The sequence below is a fragment of the Spermophilus citellus genome (assembly GCF_964194105.1).
Source record: "Spermophilus citellus genome assembly, chromosome: 14".
NCBI classification, from domain to species: Eukaryota; Metazoa; Chordata; class Mammalia; order Rodentia; family Sciuridae; genus Spermophilus; species Spermophilus citellus.
Window position 1 is genome coordinate 40,161,206 of NC_138194.1, and position 20,309 is coordinate 40,181,514.

Consider the following 20,309-nt stretch of genomic DNA (forward strand, 5'->3'; position numbering starts at 1 on the left):
TTGGTGAGACCTTCTCTCAGAATAAAAAACAAAAAATAAAAAGGCTCTGATGATATACCTCAGGAGTAAAATCCCTATAAGTTCAATCCCCTAAGAAAAGAAATTTAGTTTTCTAATCTACAAATATGGTATACTACTCCATTTACTTAAGTCTGTTCACAATATCAATATATATTCTCTTCCTTTTAGAACCTGGAAGACTATAGAGATGTCATCCTTTCATTCCTGATACTGGTGATATGTCTTTTTTCCTGATTAGAATCTATTTTATTTATTTTCTTAAGAACTAACTTTTAGTTTCATTAGTTTTCTTTTTATCATCCCTTTCTTTGCTTACCTTGAGTTTAACTGCTCTTATCTTTCTAGTTTCTTAAGGTAGAAGTTTAGATTGTTGATCGATACTTTTTCCTCTCATATGAATTCAATGTTATAATCTTCCTCTAATTACTGTATTAACTGTATCACATACATTTTAAAAGATTGTAGAGTTAACTTGTGGAAAACTGGTAACAATAAAAATAATCACTATCCAGAGAAATGTAGACTGTGCCCTGTGGAATACAATTGTCACTTTGTAAGTTTTTTTCCCCCCTCACATTTTTGCATTCATCTTTAAATAAATTTCAGCATTCCTTATTTGACTATAAATGTGCAGTAAAGAGTTCTCTCTTGAACTAGTTTGTAAAGTCTTATTGCTTTCTCAATTAACAATGAGATAAAAAAAACTTTGACATGTTCATTATCATGAGTCATGATTTTCTAATATTTTCTTTTAACAATATCTATTTTATTTATAAACCCAAGGAATCCATGAACTGTGTCTAGCATTCTAAAAACATTAATTTTGTTATCACGTAATTATGTACTAAAATTAGTAAAAACTTTTCCATACTCTTGGAAGTTTAGAAACTTAGGCCAAGCAACTATGTTTTCTCATGTATTATCATTTTAAGCCTAATATGCAAACATGTTTACTGCAGATAATGCTCTAAGTAAAATAAGACTTAAAAAATTAATATGACACTAATATAAAGTTAAGGAAGTAAGCTTAAAATGTACTAATGTAATACTTTCTTAACAATATTAAGAGTTTTAGAACTTTAGAAAGATACCTGATTAATCTCTACACTGTATTAATTCCTATAATGCACATTAAGTCATGAAAGGGGAAATATTTTTCTGAAACAGTTTAGACAATACTTAATAGTCACCCGTCCTTCCAATAAATCATTGGGTTTTATTTTAAATTAGTAACCAGATAAAACTCCTTCAGATTAATGATAATTTTCAAAAGAGCTACTTATTTGTATTTTAAAAGCCAAAAGAACTACCTTACATTTCCAAAATTTTTAAATTTAAAAAGCCATATACTTACATGTAGGCAAATGTACAAGAAAAAGAGTCACACAAACAGTAATCTACAGTGTCCATCATTAATGCAAAGTAACCTCTAATTTAATCCTTTTACCTTTTATTTCCAATAAGCATAATGACCATGTTGGAATTGGAATGCTGGCGGGCATCTTCTAACCAGGTTGTCAAGTGGTTGAATGTATCTCTCCTAAACATAAATGATAATTTGATTACATTTTCAAAGTATTTTTCTTAGTGGTGCACAATGATAACCATTTTTTGCCATATCCCACTTATATAATGAGAAACAGTTTGCAAGTACAAAATTTGAGTTTAGAGTTCAGTGATTATATTTCAGTTTAGAAATTAAATGTAACCACACTTAGAAAATTCCAACAAATAAATAATCTTACCAAGTTGATAACTCAGGGCACTTATCTAAGTAAGAAAAAGAATTCTGCTGCAGAGTTCTGTAGTAAATTTAAATTTGATTCAAGATAAATAGTTTTCATGGTAAGCCAGGGCATAAAGACAAAGCTAGTTTTATTAGTGCAACCATACTTGTTTAGAAATAATCTCTGCACTGACCACTGAACTGAACAACTGACAAGTACTCACCTTGTAATATCATACACTAGTAAAGCCCCTGCTGCACCTCTGTAATACGACCTTGTGATGGAACGAAAGGACTCCTGCCCTGCCTGTGAAAAAAGAAAAAATTGGAAGTTTCCTTTAAAACTCTGTCTTCTGCATTTTCATGTCACTCATACAGAAAATATGGGAAGAGTTACATAAAAAGAGAGAGAAAATCCTCACCAGTTTCTGGAAAAAAGTCAATATCACTATTGCTCAAGTCACTAGGATGCACATACAGGATTCCTGCAACCCTAGGTTTTGCCACCCGAAAAAAGACCCCTAACCTTTTTTGGCAATCCCTGACAACCCAATTTACTGAATGGTTTCACAATACATGAATCATTATTAGAGCACAGAATGGACTCCTAGCAACTAAGCTCTGAAGACAAATTTGAAAGGAAGCAAATAACCCAGAGCCTCACATTTGAATTCAATAACCCACTCCCTGGGGCAGCTGTTGACACTAGAATAAATAAAGCCCATTGTAAATAAATGATGAATGACATCTTTACGCCCACCATCTGCTGGTGTAAAGGTTGTTGGAAGGCCAAGGATGCAGATTTTATCAGTTATATCATAAACTGCAGTGAGCTTTCAACAGTCATAAGATGGAATTCTTTGAGCAATCATTTTATTATGAAAAACAGAAAATGGTTCTGAATTTAATTTATTTAATTTTTTCCTCCACACTTAATCAATTTTCTCTGCATTTGATATACAATGCTTGTCAAAAGGCAATAGGATGTAAAGTCATCTTTATATCCACTTGTGAAACACACACCAGAGATTAAACAAAATTAGGTAATTTCTCTAACTCATGGTACTAGCATTCTGCTTTGTAAAAAAGGATAAAAAGGGATAGGACTATTGCCTGAGTTTAAACTGACAGCGTTCTTATTAAAAGTGCTTCTTAAAATTTTAATCATTATACCTTTAAGGAAAAATAAGCATTTAAATTAAGTAAACAAGCCAGTTTTAACAATTTTTGTCTTAAAATCTGCAGTTGGAAAATATTGTTTCACATGTTGAGTTCTGACATTCCAAGTTATATCTAAAGCCTTCCCACCCTTGTAATGCACAGAGACAAGCTCATAATCTGCCGGTTCTAACACTTACTACTCTGTAATACCTTGCTCTTGTGGGCTCTCCAACTATATTCCTTCCCTCCCATGCCTCTACCCTCAGTGCCCATCACTGGGGATAGCATACAGCTGGCACTCAGAGAGAGTCTGATAAATGAAAGAATAAATCCTAATTTCCTAGTCACCTGCAAAAAATGGGTTAGTACTCCATCTTACCTAAATAAAAAGACATGCTAACATTCAATGAAAATAATTTCTTCTGTGTAGAAATTAACAGTTAGATCCTCTCTTGGTAACCAATTCTAGCACTTACAATCAGATCTTATGCTAGTGAATGAGAAAAACAAAGGTGCAAAAATAACCAACTCATTCTACACAGGTTAAAAAACCATATGGTACCGTTCAGGAACATAAAATTAATTTTTATGTATGTACATTTATTGAGTGTTATCTTTCAAAAAAGTCTTCAAATCCAAGTTCAAAATGGAAATATTAGAATTCCTTCTTTAATGGGAAAACTAAGAACTAGATATTTAAAAGATTTATTTTATTATGAATCATATATACCAAGAAAGGATTCTGTGGCAAACAATACAAAATGGGTGTATTTTACAAGTTCAATATAAAAATCATGTTTAGATATCTTATATTTCTCAAGGCTAACCATCAAGTAAAGGTAAAAATCCTTTAAAACAAAATCCTTGGAAAATTCTGTGGGGTGAATTATATGAATGCATTGGTAGAAAAGCACTACTAAAAGATTTCAAACCTTCAATGTTTACACTTCAGATAAGATACCGTAAAACAGTAAAAGGGAAAATAAACTTAGGAAAAGGAGAAAAGCAAACTTTTATAAAACATTCCTATTCTTCCTGAATTGTTCTTCAGAGAACAAAAAAATATGTTCCAATATGGAAATAACTTATACAACACACCACTTTATACTAAGTCCACTGAATCTGGAATTTGCCTATTAATACAAAATCAGACAAAACTTCAAGCAAATAAAAACCCACACATTTCAATCAAAGACTATAAATTTAAGTACGCCTCTTAAAATGCATAATTATTCTGTAGTAAATGAAGATCTATGTTAAAAACAGTTTCCTAATTTTTGAGACCTGACCATTATATATCCTGGTTTATGGTTAGGGAATTGGCAACCTTGAAATAAAACTGGTCCAGTAAAGTGTTTTATTATAGTTTCTCTAACTGTAAATAAACTATTATACAAACTAACTGCATAAAGCTAGTCTGATGTTAACTATTTTGATATTGGAGTGAAATAATCTAATTTTTAAAAAGTACTTTCATACCTGTCTAAACTCTGATTGACTTACATTGTGAAAAATGTTAATTCAGGAAACATAGGTGTTATGTTTGATCCTCTTTAACTATAAAATATTGGTTAAGAGTAAGAAATTTCTGATGGAAGCTCAGGATACAAAAGAAAAATGTGGGATCCAACATGGCCGCTGGCGAGGAAGCAGCGATTCCAATGTCTCCACATTAACGGGATCAGAAAGACCCATTGGAACAGCGGCAGTCTACCTACTGAGGAACTTCTAGCAAAATTCCGTTAAGAGGGGACCTGCCGGGAATTGGTAGGTTTATTAGAAGTGTCAGTTTGTCCCAGACAAGTGGATCTTGGCCGGCCACGCGGGCGCGGAGGTCCAGTCCCGCAGCCACCAGCCGCTTCTGCAAGCGGCCGGCGGCCCAGAGCGGCGCGGCCCGCCCGAACCCGCAGACGGCACCCGCCATCCCGCCATTCCGGGAGGCCCCGCTCTCGCTCAGCGAACGGCCACCCCGCCCGCCTGGATCTTAGCCACGCGGCCGCAGCTGCCCGGCTCTACAGGCAGCCCCCGGCGGCCCGGCGCAGCGAGAAGTGTCCCCGCCTGGCCCAGCAGACAGCCTGTGCCCTCCCGGCTCTACTAACAGCCCCGCCCACCCAGCGAACGGCTCCCCCCCCCCCCTCAGACAGTGTGAAGGGAATCTAACCAACCCTTTACGAAATAGCGAACTGGGAACTAAAACCAGAGATTGTGTCAGACCAGAGACAAGCCAGTTCCACCCCTCCCTTCGGACACTCCGGCAAGGAGCCAGGGGCCCGCCATAGCAGAGAGGGGAAGTCACCAAAGTTCGGCCAAAGAGATTCCTTCCCAGCGGAATCTACTTTAGCAGGTGTGTGACTCCCACCCACATCAGATATAAACAACCGGGAAACTTCAAAATCTCTCCGTGGGCGTGACCGTAAGGGCCAAAGGACTCTCGGCCCCCAACTCCCCCTACTGCCAGTGACGAGGGTGTGACTGTAGGGGCAGAGGGAAGCAGAGAAGACTCCCCACCCCCAAATCCCCCAACCGCGAACTGAGAGGGTGTGACGGTAGGGGCGGAGGGAAACAGAGGACACTCCAGACCCCCAACTCCTCCCAGCACCAGCAGTGTGGTTGTGACTGTAGGGGCTGAGGGAAGTAGAGGGGATCCTCGACCCCCATCTCCTGTTACCACCATCAGCGACACCAATGGTCTTAGCTGCCAGATTCCGAAGGTGTGCCCACCAAAGGGGTCCAGAAAAATTAAACAATTGACTCCCAGACCACAGCTTCACAGCACTGGGGCTTAGATGAATGACAGCGAGAGTGCTCAGTAGTTAGGGAAATAGAGCACTCGGTGGGGCTGAAAGTGTAACCAAATCCTTGGGGAACTGCCTCCGGTGAGCAGGACCTGGCTGGCTGGCAGGAGGTAGGGGAGGAGGGGCCGTAGAAGTGAAACGGCTCTGGACCAACAGGATTGAGACTCCCAGGAACTGCCTTACAGGGATTGCTGTTGACACACTGAGGGCAAAACTCAGCCCGGAGGGCACAGCTTTGCCTACGGGAAGAGAAGAAAATGGATCTCTAAGAACTAATTTTATTTCCTATTTCATTTTAATTTTTTCTCTCCCTTTTCCCTCTCTCTCTCCCCTTCCAAGGTTTACTGCTCTTTCCATTCTCCTCTATGCTATCTATCTCCCTCTCCTTCTTTCTTTTCAAGAGCACCTACCTTCCCCTTCCCAACTTTCATCCCAAGCATTACGTCCTCCATTTCGCGTAACTGTCTAAATACAAATAGGTGTGCGCCCTCCCCCCGCGCCTGCAAGGTAGCCGGACCTGCAACCCACCAGCAGGTCAGGCCCAGCAACCTGGGAGTGGCAGAGCCGCCCCACGCGCCTGCAAGGTAGGCGCACCTGCTACCAACCAGCAGAACAGGCCCAGCGGCCTGCCGATGTGGTAGGCACAGTGCCCCAATTGGAGGAGGAGCAGAGCCCCTGCCCGCGCCTGCGCGGGAGACTTTGCAACTATACAAGAGTAATACAAATATATAGGGGGAAAATTCAATAACACAACAGTCTCAGTAAGCAGAAAGAAACGCGAACAGTATGAAGAGACAAGGAAAGAAAGGACCACAAGCAATGCAGGTCAACTCAACGTTAGAAGAGGTAATATCTGCAGCAGATGGAATGTCAGATAAAGAATTCAGGAGATACATGCTTCAGATGATCTGGAGTCTCAAGGAAGACATCAGACAGCAAAATCAGACAATGAAAGATCTCTTCAACAATGAAATACATAAACAAATCCAGGAAGCAAAAGATCAACTATACAGGGAGATGGAGGTTATAAAAAACAAACAAACAGAAATCCTAGAAAGGCAGGAAGCAACAAACCAACTTAAAAACTCAATTGAGAATACTATCAGCAGAGTAGAACACTTAGAAGATAGAACATCAGACAATGAAGACAAAGTATTTCAACTTGGAAAGAACATAGACAGCTCAGCAAGACTGTTAAGAAACCAGGAGCAGAACATCCAAGAAATATGGGATAACATTAAAAGACCAAACTTAAGAGTCACTGGGATACAGGAAGGCACAGAGCTCCAAACCAAAGGAATAAACAATCTGTTCAATGAAATAATTCGAGAAAACTTCCCAGACTTGAAGAACGGGACAGAATCCCAAATCCTAGAAGCCTACAGGATGCCGAATGTGCATAATCATAAGAGATCCACACCTAGACACATTATAATGAAGATGCCCAACATACAGAATAAGGAGAGAATCTTAAAAGCTACAAGAGAAAGGAAGCAGATTACATTTAGGGGTAAACCAATCAGGATAACAGCTGATCTCTCAACACAGACTTTGAAAGCTAGAAGATCCTGGAATAACATATTTCAAACACTGAAAGAAAATGGGTTCCAACCAAGAATTGTGTATCCAGCAAAATTAAGCTTCAAGATGGAAGATGAAATTAAAACCTTCCACGATAAACAAAAGTTAAAAGAATTTGCAGCTAGAAAACCATCTCTCCAAAAAATCCTCAGCAAAACATTACAGGAAGACGAAATGGAAAATAACAATGAAAACCAACAGTGGGAGGTAGGACAGTAAAGGGGGGAAAATAATCAAAGAGGAAAACAAACCATATTCAGTAACATAAATAAACAAATATGGCTGGAAGGATAACCCATATCTCAATAATAACCCTAAATGTTAATGGCTTAAACTCACCAATTAAGAGACACAGGCTAGTAGAATGGATCACAAAACAAGACCCAACAATATGCTGCCTACAGGAGACGCATTTGATAGGAAAAGATATACATAGACTGAAGGTGAAAGGTTGGGAAAAATCATATCACTCATATGGACTTTGGAAACAAGCAGGAGTGTCCATACTCATATCAAATAAAATAGATTTCAAGCCAAAGTTAATCAAAAGGGATAAAGAGGGACACTACATACTGCTCAAGGGAACCATACACCAACAAGACATAACAATCATAAATATATATGCCCCAAACAATGGTGCAGCTATGTTCATCAAACAAACTCTTCTCAAGTTCAAGAATCTAATAGACCACCATACAATAATCATGGGAGACTTCAACACACCTCTCTCACCACTGGACAGATCTTCCAAACAAAAGTTGAATAAGGAAACTATAGAACTCAATAACACAATTAACAACCTAGACTTAATTGACATATATAGAATATACCACCCAACATCAAGCAGTTACACTTTTTTCTCAGCAGCACATGGATCCTTCTCAAAAACAGATCATATATTATGTCACAGGGCAACTCTTAGACAATATAAAGGAGTAGAGATAATACCATGCATCTTATCTGACCATAATGGAATGAAACTGAAAATCAACGATAAAAGAAGGAAGGAAAAATCATGCATCACTTGGAGAATGAACAATAGGTTACTGAATGATCAATGGGTTATAGAAGACATTAAGGAGGAAATTAAAAAATTCTTAGAGATAAATGAAAACACAGACACAACATATCGGAATCTATGGGACACATTGAAAGCAGTTCTAAGAGGAAAATTCATTGCATGCAGTTCATTCCTTAAAAAAAGAAAAAATCAGCAAATAAATGATCTCATACTTCATCTCAAAATCCTAGAAAAAGAAGAGCAAAATAACAGCAAAAGAAGTAGAAGGCAAGAAATAATTAAAATCAGAGCTGAAATTAATGAAATCGAAACAAAAGAAACAATTGAAAAAATTGATAAAACTAAAAGTTGGTTCTTTGAAAAAATAAATAAGATCGACAGACCCTTAGCCATGCTAACGAAGAGAAGAAGAGACAGAACTCAAATTACTAGCATACAGGATGAAAAAGGCAATATCACAACAGACACTTCAGAAATACAGAAGATAATCAGAAATTATTTTGAATCCTTATACTCCAATAAAATAGAAGATAGTGAAGGCATCGATAAATTTCTTAAGTCATATGATCTGCCCAGATTGAGACAGGAGGATATAGACAACCTAAACAGACCAATATCAATTGAGGAAATAGAAGAAACCATCAAAAGATTACCAACTAAGAAAAGCCCAGGACCAGATGGGTATACAGCAGAGTTTTACAAAACCTTTAAAGAGGAACTAATACCAATACTTTTCAAGCTATTTCAGGAAATAGAAAAAGAGGGAGAACTTCTAAATTCATTCTACGAGGCCAACATCACCCTGATTCCTAAACCAGACAAAGACACTTCAAAGAAAGAAAACTACAGACTTATATCTCTAATGAACCTAGACGCAAAAATCCTCAATAAAATTCTGGCGAATCGGATACAAAATCACATCAAAAAAATTGTACACCATGATCAAGTAGGATTCATCCCTGGGATGCAAGGCTGGTTCAATATACGGAAATCAATAAATGTTATTCACCACATCAATAGACTTAAAGATAAGAACCATATGATCATCTCGATAGATGCGGAAAAAGCATTCGACAAAGTACAGCATCCCTTTTTGTTCAAAACTCTTGAAAAAATAGGGATAACAGGAACATACCTCAACATTGTAAAAGCAATCTACGCTAAGCCCCAGGCTAGCATCATTCTGAATGGAGAAAAATTGAAGGCATTCCCTCTAAAATCTGGAACAAGACAGGGATGCCCTCTCTCATCATTTCTGTTCAACATAGTTCTCGAAACACTGGCCAGAGCAATTAGACAGACGAAAGAAATTAAAGGCATAAAAATAGGAAAAGAAGAACTTAAATTATCACTATTTGCAGATGACATGATTCTATACCCAGCAGACCCAAAAGGGTCTACAAAGAAACTATTAGAGCTAATAAATGAATTCAGCAAAGTGGCAGGATATAAAATCAACACGCATAAATCAAGGGCATTCCTGTATATCAGCGACAAACCCTCTGAAATGGAAATGTGGACAACCACTCCATTTACAATATCCTCAAAAATAATAAAATACTTGGGAATCAACCTAACAAAAGAGGTGAAAGACTTATACAATGAAAACTACAGAACCCTAAAGAGAGAAATTGAAGAAGATCTTAGAAGATGGAAAAATATACCCTGTTCATGGATAGGCAGAACTAACATTATCAAAATGGCGATATTACCAAAAGTTCTCTATAGGTTTAATGCAATGCCAATCAAAATCCCAATGGCATTTCTTGTAGAAATAGAGAAAGCAATCATGAAATTCATATGGAAAAATAAAAGACCCAGAATAGCAAAAACAATGCTAAGCAGGAAGTGTGAATCAGGTGGTATAGCGATACCAGACTTCAAACTATACTACAGAGCAATAGTAACAAAAACAGCATGGTATTGGTACCAAAACAGGCGGGTGGACCAATGGTACAGAATAGAGGACACAGAAACCAACCCACAAAACTACAACTTTCTTATATTTGATAAAGGGGCTAAAAGCATGCAATGGAGGAAGGCTAGCATCTTCAACAAATGGTGCTGGGAAAACTGCAAATCCATATGCAACAAAATGAAACTGAATCCCTTTCTCTCGCCATGCACAAAAGTTAACTCAAAATGGATCAAGGAGCTTGATATCAAACCAGAGACAAGGCATCTGATAGAAGAAAAAGTTGGCTACGACCTACATACTGTGGGGTCGGGCTCCAAATTCCTCAATAGGACACCCATAGCACAAGAATTAATATCTAGAATCAACAAATGGGACTTGCTCAAACTAAAAAGTTTTTTCTCAGCAAAAGAAACAGTAAGAGAGGTAAATAGGGAGGCTACATCATGGGAACAAATCCTTACTCCTCACACTTCAGATAGAGCCCTAATATCCAGAGTATATAAAGAACTCAAAAAATTAGACAACAAGATAACAAATAACCCAATCAACAAATGGGCCAAGGACCTAAACAGACACTTCTCAGAGGAGGACATACAATCAATCAACAAGTACATGAAAAAATGCTCACCATCGCTAGCAGTCAGAGAAATGCAAATCAAAACCACCCTAAGATATCATCTCACTCCAGTAAGATTGGCAGCCATTATGAAGTCAAACAACAACAAGTGCTGGCGAGGATGTGGGGAAAAGGGTACACTTGTACATTGTTGGTGGGACTGCAAATTGGTGCAGCCAATTTGGAAAGCAGTATGGAGATTTCTTGGAAAGCTGGGAATGGAACCACCATTTGACCCAGCTATTCCCCTTCTCGATCTATTCCCTAAAGACCTAAAAAGAGCATGCTACAGGGACACTGCTACATCGATGTTCATAGCAGCACAATTCACAATAGCAAGACTGTGGAAGCAACCTAGATGTCCTTCAATAGACGAATGGATAAAAAAATGTGGCATTTATACACAATGGAGTATTACTCTGCATTAAAAAAATGACAAAATTATAGAATTTGGAGGGAAATGGATGGCATTAGAGCAGATTATGCTAAGTGAAGCTAGCCAATCCCTAAAAAACAAATGCCAAATGTCTTCTTTGATATAAGGCGAGTAAGTAAGAACAGAGTAGGGAAGAAGAGCATGAGAAGATGACTAACATTAAACAGGGATGAGAGGTGGGAGGGACAGGGAGAAAGAAGGGAAATTGCTTGAAAATGGAAGGAGACCCTTAGGGTTATACAAAATTACATACAAGAGGAAGTGAGGGGAAAGGGAAAAATAATACAAGGGGGAGAAATGAATTACAGCAGAGGGGGTAGAGAGAGAAGAGAGGAGGGGAGGGGAGGGGAGGGGGGATAGTAGAGGATAGGAAAGGCAGCAGAATACAACAGACATGAGTATGTCAATATGTAAATCAGTGGAAGTGTAACTGATGTGACTCTGCAATCTGTATACGGGGTAAAAATGGGAGTTCACAACCCACTTGAATCAAAGTGTGAAATATGATATATCAAGAACTATGTAATGTTTTGAACAACCAATAAAAAAAAAAGAAAAATGCATTTAATGAAAATAGGAATGGCTAAGTGAATAGCACCAAAAAACAAATAAACCTGAGCTATGGGTAGCCTGAATGGACCATGTGGTTCTCTCAGCTTACAACAAGGCTGTCTGACTTCTTAAAATAAAAACCAACAATATACCCAGATATACACAAAAGTTGAGCACATCAAGTTTGCTTGAAGAGATAATGGGCATACTCATTTAGTGATGCTTAGCATTAAAAGCAGAGTCATGAAACATTTGTGCAAAAGGAGTCTTACAGACCTTCATTTTCCATTTAAATATTGCTAAATCAAACAAACTTGCTCCTCTGAGCCATTTAAAAAACTACTTCCAATACCATATAAAGATTCCCCCAAACTGGTGTTCCCATGTGACTGGCTCTTTCTGTTGATTTCAAATTTTGTAGTAACAGGATGGCAACTATACCTCCACAAAAACATGACTTTACACATTATGCTATTGCTCAAAAATCTCTTAACTTGAGAGTTAAAGCTGTAAACTCAACAATCTCATTTCACTTGTCTCTAAAGCATTTTTTTCTTATTGAGAAAATGTCTTGATCATACATTTTCATCCTCCAGAGATTTTGCCTATAGTCTGAATATTCTTGCTTTGCTGTCTCTCCTAACTCCCTGCCTCAAAAACTGCTTTTCTCTTCCTTCCACCTATCCAATTTCTATTTCCTTAGAGGACTAGTTCAAACTCCTAAACTTTTCACAAAGTTAGGAAGTTTGTCTACAATAGTCCACAATTACCCTTTTCTCAAAAATCCAAAAGCACTTTCATGTGATCTTAATACCATTGATTAGACAAAATGAATACATCACTCAAATGCAATTTTCTTTTAGTTCTCTCCTTGAGAGCCTAAATCAGAGTATTACAGTTGGCACTGAAATATGTTATCTTGATTGATCCCAAAGAACCGATAAAGTTAAAAAATTAAGATTTGTGAAAATCAATATTATAGTAATGTTTCTCTTACTTTCATTGTTAGTCATTTATCTAAAAACTCCAGTTATGTAGACTAGATAAGAACCAAAAAGGAAAAAATATAAATAGCCAAATAAGTTGTCCACTAAGCATTATATTTCAGGAACTTCACTAAAGAGACTCAATTTTAAAATTTAGACCAATAATCAGGGAATTGATTTCACTGAGGTGAAAAATTTTGAAATCTATATGCATGAACAAGACTTCTGTTTTGGATGACCATTAAATTAAGAATCAAACTGATTTTTAGTATTCCTATGTTCACAGCAAGGATGGTAAGAAAACCAACCTAGGCTATTTTATTTTAAACCTACTAAAGGGACTAAATCAGGTCCTGAGGTTGGAAATATCTAGAAAAAATAACACAAGTTAACTAATTTAAATATTGAGAATATTTACTTGAGGGGGGCAGGGAGAGGATATAATCAATCTCCACTATAGATTTTTGAAATACTGCCATATAAGAGAAACTGAAGGCCACAGGTGAGAGGTAATCACTAGAGTAGAAAAGGTTGAACAACTGTTAAGGAGGTAAAACAGTAGGATCTCTAAACTTCTCAATGGAGATGGGGTGAAGTGGGAGTGTGAAGGGAGCAGCAATGATAGGCAGAAAGTGAAGTAGGACTGTTTCCCAGCCTAGAGTTCCACGTGCCTTCCCTTGGCCCTACTGCATTCTGGATATCCATCCTTACTGATAGATTAAAACAAAATATTATTCCATTTTAAAATAAGAAGTCAAAAGAATAAACTGACATGATTTTCAAAAGAACAACAAAAACCCACAACAAAGAAAAGCTTTGATTCATTAACAAGGAATTTTGGCATACAAGTTTCTACATAACTGTCAATACTCCAATACATATTTGATGGAAAAAAATATTTGTAAATCTAAAATATATATTTATAGGGAAATTGAACAGATACATGTTCTAGATACTTAACAAAAAACCCATACTACAAATTTTGATGGGGGAGATTTATTTGGATATACTGGGAAGGCAAAAGTGATAAAAGGCAAAAGATGAATAAGAGTAAAATGGGGGAATCAAGTCTGGCTAGGGTTTAATAGGGAGAACAGACTTCATTTTGTCCTTCATCCACCAATCAATGAACAGGAAGTAGGTTCAACTTATGTTTCTTCATTGACTTATTCTGAAATAGACACATTTGGCTCTGGCTTTTGATTAAAAAAAAAAAAAAAGTCACTCATCAGAGGGCAAAAAGGAGGAGGCACTGGACTGATAAGACTATCATTGCTTCCAGCTGTGAAACTGACTGATGGCCTCAGGCCTCTAAGGAGTTATCTGCTGGTAGCTATTTTTACAATTTGAAAAAAAAACAAAAAAAGTGGGGGGAGGTTAAAAAAGAAAACAAACAAAAGATGGCAAACGACAATTTTTTGGGGGAAGTGAAAATGGATACACAATAAATGACAAACATCCTAATATATGAATTGGCCATGGGGTGAGGATGAATTAATACATAACACTTGGCTAATATTGCCAAGAGAACTCTGGGATGATTTTCAAAGTGTCCTCAGTTAGAACAGACATGACTCTCACAACTAAAAATGCAATAATCTATACAAATGTCTAGAAACACTGCTAAACTTGGTATTGGGAAACCCTGTTTCACTAAGATATAAACTAAATGTGAAACCAACCTTAATCATGATTACATTTGTGGCAGAGTTTTGGAAGTAAGGTATAAAAGAAAACCAATGAAAGTAAGAGAACAATCTATAAGAAACCACTTTCAAAAAAGTTAACAATTTTTTTTGGAAACAGTCCTTAAAATCTAGAACAGGTCACTGGTTATTAAAGTCCTGTTCTTTGCATTCTAGGATCCCTGAATCTCTTTTTTAGGGTGGTGATGATGTCTTCAAAAGTACTCAAGTCTTCTCTTTTAAACAAAGAAGAAAGCTAGTCTTCTGCCCCCACCCCAGGCAAAATGAGTTTTTTCTTTTATGTTCCTCTCATTATTGCATAAGCAACTATTCTAGATTTCTTCTGAAAGATCCTTAATGCAAGAAAATCTATTCATAAGCTGAAAGAAAAAAAAATTTAAAGTTCCTATCAAAAGAAGGATGATAAATTAAACCTATAAAGGACAACTGGGAATGAATCATTGAGTCAAATTTCTCAAAACAAGAATTAAGGTAACACTTTAAGTACAAAAGAACAGTGAAATAAAGTAGAATAAACTACAGACAACAAGTGGTTTTGTTTAAAAGTTAATATTATATTAGCCTTTCCTTTTTGAAGCTATGTACTTCACTAGAAGACATCTCCTAAACACATCCAATAATCCTGCAAGTTGCTTAGCAGAATGAGATTCTGTACTTAATTCAGTAAAATTTATTAAACACTGTTATCAGTGACAAAAGATGCAAAATTGAACAAGACAGAGTTGGTCCCTTCTCTCACAATGCTTATTCTGATGATAATATGTGAACAAAAACATAAGATGACAATGGGACCAGAAAGTTAATAAAATATGCATAAAATATTTTGAGAAGAATAAGTTATTCTCATGGGGATCAGAAAAGCTTCAGAAAGAGTTGACAACTGAGCTAGCTTTAAATAGAAAAAGTCTGAAAAGAGGCATTTCAAGCAAAGCAAGTATTTATGTATTTAACATATGAAAAATGTGTTTATTAGGGTAGCAAATAACCTGGTTCAGATTTCTAGCCTGAATGTGTGCTACACAATGTTATAAGAAAGCAATTTAGTTTGTATAAATCAGTTCTGAAAAAAAAAAAAAAACCAAACTTCCTTTTGGTTGGTGATCATAATTTCATACCTTTCAGAAAGAAAACGACTCATTTTATGTTCTCTTTTCCATGCAGTTTTGAAATTAAGTAGCTTTAGAGAATGTAAATAAAAAATGTTTTGAGATGCTATATGCTTAGGAGGAAACTCCTAAGAAATAGTAAAAGTATGAATCTTCAATGAAGAAGAGGTCAGAAAGTACAAGATCCCTGAGTCTAATGCATAACTCTTAGAGCAGGACCAAGACACAGGGTTTACTACTTAAGGGCCAACTGTGAGATATACAGCATGTATCAGGAAACCTAGGACCCCAAACAGCTTCCAGCAACTTGCTTAGTCTCGAGAATCCTGACGGAGACTAGATATTCTCGTGATTGGGTCCTTCAATAGCTATTATCTATCCATGACAAGTCGGTCTTATGTGTGTGTAGTTGATGTAACTTCCATAAAAGCTGCAGTGATTATCCTAACAGGTAACAAGTTTATTATTGTTATTTTAAAATGAATCAGAGGCTGAAACCAAAAAGTTTGAAAACTGCTATCTTAGGACATTAACTGAATTATATAGTAACTTCATTTTTAAGAATCTAAGATCGGTGAATAGAGAAAACAGCCACTCAAATTATTTTCTGTATTCAGTAGTTTAGATAAGAAACCACCACTAAAATCTATAAAGCATGGCATATGCTAGGTGCTCAATGAACAGTGATAAATGAGAGAATTAGTTACTGCATTAGGACAAAATGGCTTCAAGTGGTTGGAACTAAGTCAAATAAAATAAATTAATAAGTTGTCAGGATAAGTTACCCTACACAATTGATATTTTATTTTACTACATATGTATATTTCTGACATGCTAATTATTTCTCTTAAAAGTATGGTTTCTAGAGCACTTTCATTTAGGCTTCACTTCATTTAGCATTCACTCAGATACGCTCACCAATACCCAACACCTGCAGACCAAGCTGCACAATCACTGCATAGGAGAAACCAGTTTTCTTTATCATATTTTGCTTTATGGCTATGGAATTTTAGTATCTAAAAAACTATAACAAGCAAAAAGTAACATTAAAACAAAACAAGCATACAATGTACTTTTATAAAACAACTTTATTGAGGTCATACAATGTACTTTTAAAATACTTACCGTATCCCATATCTGAAGTTTTATCTGTTTTCCATCAATTGTTATCATTCGAGCACCAAACTCTACACCTAAATAAAACAGAAAATGATTTGTTAAATAAACTAGTTGAAATATATTTTGCATTCAAAGATTAAAATGATGAATTCTAATTTCCAGGACATGCTATACTGTGACATACAGATAAACTTTTAACAAAAAATCTGCTATCCTTGGAAAATACATAGACTAAGACAGAGGGGCTGGTAAGACATAAGCTAAAGGCAATTAAAATATGAAGATAGTAAAGTCTGGCATAGTCAATATCAAGAAACCAACTGTGGCCTTCATGTTTCAAAGACTCAGTAACAAAAACAAGAAGTGACTCAAGCTGAGTGCGGTGGTGCATGTCTGTAATCCCAGTAACTCTGGAGGGGGAGACAGCAGGATCTGAAGTTCAAAGCCAGTCCCAGAAATTTAGTGAGGCTCTAAGCAACTTAACAAGACCCTGTTCTCAAAAATTAAAAAAAAATAATAAGGGCTGGAGATGTATCTCACTGGTAAAGTACCTGTGGGCTTAATCCCTTGTAAGGGGTGGAGGAGCAATTCAAGAGCCATATTTGAGTAATGTATACTAAATATTAAAGTTTCTTAAGAAGTACATTAACATTGTGTAAAAACATCATTCTAAAAAGAACAGATATAAATTTCAACATAATCTTGATTTCCAGAATGGGTAATCAACTAGGAGGGAAAAAAAAAAAAACCCTCCAAATCTGTGCACTAGTGGATAAAAGTCACTATTTAAACATATTTCTAGACACTTCTTCATGAGTACATACACATGCAGAATTAGTACACACTTTTACATAAATTGTGTGCATATAAATGCTATTCTCTGCAACTTGCTTTCCATTAAGTAATACACTTAATTCCCTATCACAGAGACTTTATTCCCTATCACAATCATTCCTGAAGTCAATAAAAACGAACTACACCATTATTTTTGCTATCTGCACAATATTCCTTCGTATATAGATGAATTACTAAATTGACGCTCTATTGTTACAAATTTAAGTTGTTTCCTTGTTTACACTAATGAATGCTGAAATGAACTTTCTTTATTTTTTAGTTGTTGATGGACCTTTTCTTTATTTATTTATATGTGGTGCTGAAAATCAAACCCAGAGCCTCACACATGCTAGGCAGGTGCTCTACCACTGAGCCACAACGTCAGCCCTGAAATGAACTTTCTGCATACATTTTTCAATTACTATAATTCTAGGCAAATTCAGGAAGTAGAACTATAGGTAAAAGGGAATACAAAATTTCTGTTTACAAGTTCACTCCTTTGCCTTTTTTATTTGTATTTATCATCTCTTTGGAAAATATTCAAATATTATTATCTCTTTGGAAAATATCAAAGCAGGAGAAAAGAGGGGGTAATTTTATAATAGCAAACAAATGGGAAGACAACTCTGAGAGTTGTCTATCACTTACATCAAATCATCAGTTCCTGAAATATATTCTATCAGTATTTAGATCAGAGTCAAAGGTGAGAAGACACACATGGTCTCCAGAAACCAGATGTCGGTATTCTGGCTGAAAAATAGCTTCTAGTTTACCATGGAAGAGCATACTGCCTATGTCAGAAATTCATTTCAGTATCATCTATGACTCCTTCAACTGTGATCTGGAGGGTGAGATAGAAAGTTAATTGGTCCTTCCATGATATAACTTAATGTGGGTTTTCACTCTATATTTTAATACTTATTCCATCATAGGGGCATAGATAATACCAAGAAAATAATGGTGACATTCATGTTTTTTGAGCTTGGAAATATAGGAAACCTAGAAAAGAGAGACTTAGGAATCATGATGTACTAGTATTAAAAATAAAAAAGTACAAAATTATGCCAGAAAACCATTTACATATGCACATGCATAGTTCAATATATATATACACATATATGTGTGTGTATATATATATATATATATACACACATATATATATACACATATATATATATATATGTGTATATATATATGAGAGAGAGAGTGTGTGTGTGTGTGTGTGTTTGTGTATGTATGTGTATGTATGTGTGTAAAATCCTCTCAACCCAAGTTCTGTGCCACCAGGTGGTGACATCCACAAAATCACCCCATCAAATGACATGAAAATTAAAGTACTTAAGAGAAGAAATAGGGGGCTAATTATGACATACATGTTTTTTAAAACAGACAGTATTTAAAAGGAATGTACTAAAGCACAAAATTCTACATATCAACAAGATATTTGACATAGTGGAAGCTTTTTCATAAAGCTATGTTTGTATTCACAAATTAGAAAGAAATTATATTTTTTCCCCACTGTATGGGTAAGCTGGCTTTCAACCATAACCAAAAAACAACTACATTATTCACTGGGATTTAAGACTTTTTCAATTCAATATACAATGTCAGATTTGACCAAAAAAACAACTATGAATTAGAAACAAACACACAAATGCTCCTGATACCAAGGGTATGCATGCAAGGCAACAGGGGCAAGCAGATGCTACCTCTGTGGAACTGACATCTGGAGGACAGGGATAAAAATAATAAGACTGATTGGTGACTATTCCATTTCAACAGAGGAAAGGCTAACAAGACTGCTCCAGCGGCAGGACTGATGTTGCAACTTCTACTTCCTGGCCTTTGAGAGGCTTTGTTACTGCCATTCCTAATTCCAAATCTCCATCTTCCTGTAGAATCTACATGCAACTTCAGACATTCTGATATATTCCCTTATACTAAGCCTAGGTATATTTCTCTCTTTATTCAAAGTAGGTAGATAGAGGTCTTTAAACAAAGATTTTGCCTCTAAACTTGTCATATGAAAATCAAGAATATCTCTAAAGCAGGAAAGTGTCATAATATGATTGATATTTTAATTTCATTTCTCAATAGGATGAGGACACAAAGAAGGAAACAAAAATAACAAGACACAGAGGCCAAATAAAAGGCTACTATATTATTTAGGCATAAGATACCAAGTGGTGGTAGGAAAATACAAAACACAAGCATTAATTACTGAAACCATGACTTTTGTTTTCCTATTGAATGCAACAGAAACAGGCTTTGGTTTCGGCATCAGAAACATATCCCATTCCCACTTACCTTCTCAAACTGGGTCCTGTATAGGTCTCACCCTTACATTCTATGTGGCAAAAGAAAATACTAAAATCTAATGTATGCTCAAAGTCTCAGAAATAAATATAAAAAGCAAAAACCTTATTTCTTTACTGGATTGTTAAAAAATGTGTCTTTTCCCCCCATTTAAAGGTATACATGCTTGAGAATTCCATTTAGAAAGATTTCTTTATCTTTTTTATGAGCTAAACTATTACCTGTATGCCACTGAGACTCTTTTCCATTTTCAATTAATAGCCAATTTGGCTGACAGAGAAATTATCTGTTGAGTCAAAGTCAAGACCTCATTTACATGACATTGTCAGGGAGTGTGGCTTATTTTTTAAAATAGGTTATAGTATCCAACTTTCTAGAACAAAATGCTCTTAAGTAAAATACTTTTTCTAATTGT

The 20,309-nt window shown here is 36.1% G+C and overlaps 1 protein-coding gene across 1 annotated transcript in view; it reads right to left on the reverse strand.

Moving 5' to 3' along the window:
* RAB2A (RAB2A, member RAS oncogene family) overlaps positions 1–20,309 on the reverse strand; it is a 92,129-nt gene that overhangs the window by 33,267 nt on the left and 38,553 nt on the right. Inside the window, exons 3-5 of the mRNA XM_081265947.1 lie at positions 16,751–16,818; positions 1,972–2,054; positions 1,469–1,561 (exon numbers count right to left, since the gene is read on the reverse strand). Of these exons, the coding sequence (XP_081122073.1) occupies positions 1,469–1,561; positions 1,972–2,054; positions 16,751–16,818 (244 nt within the window). The remainder of the gene's footprint in view (positions 1–1,468; positions 1,562–1,971; positions 2,055–16,750; positions 16,819–20,309) is intronic.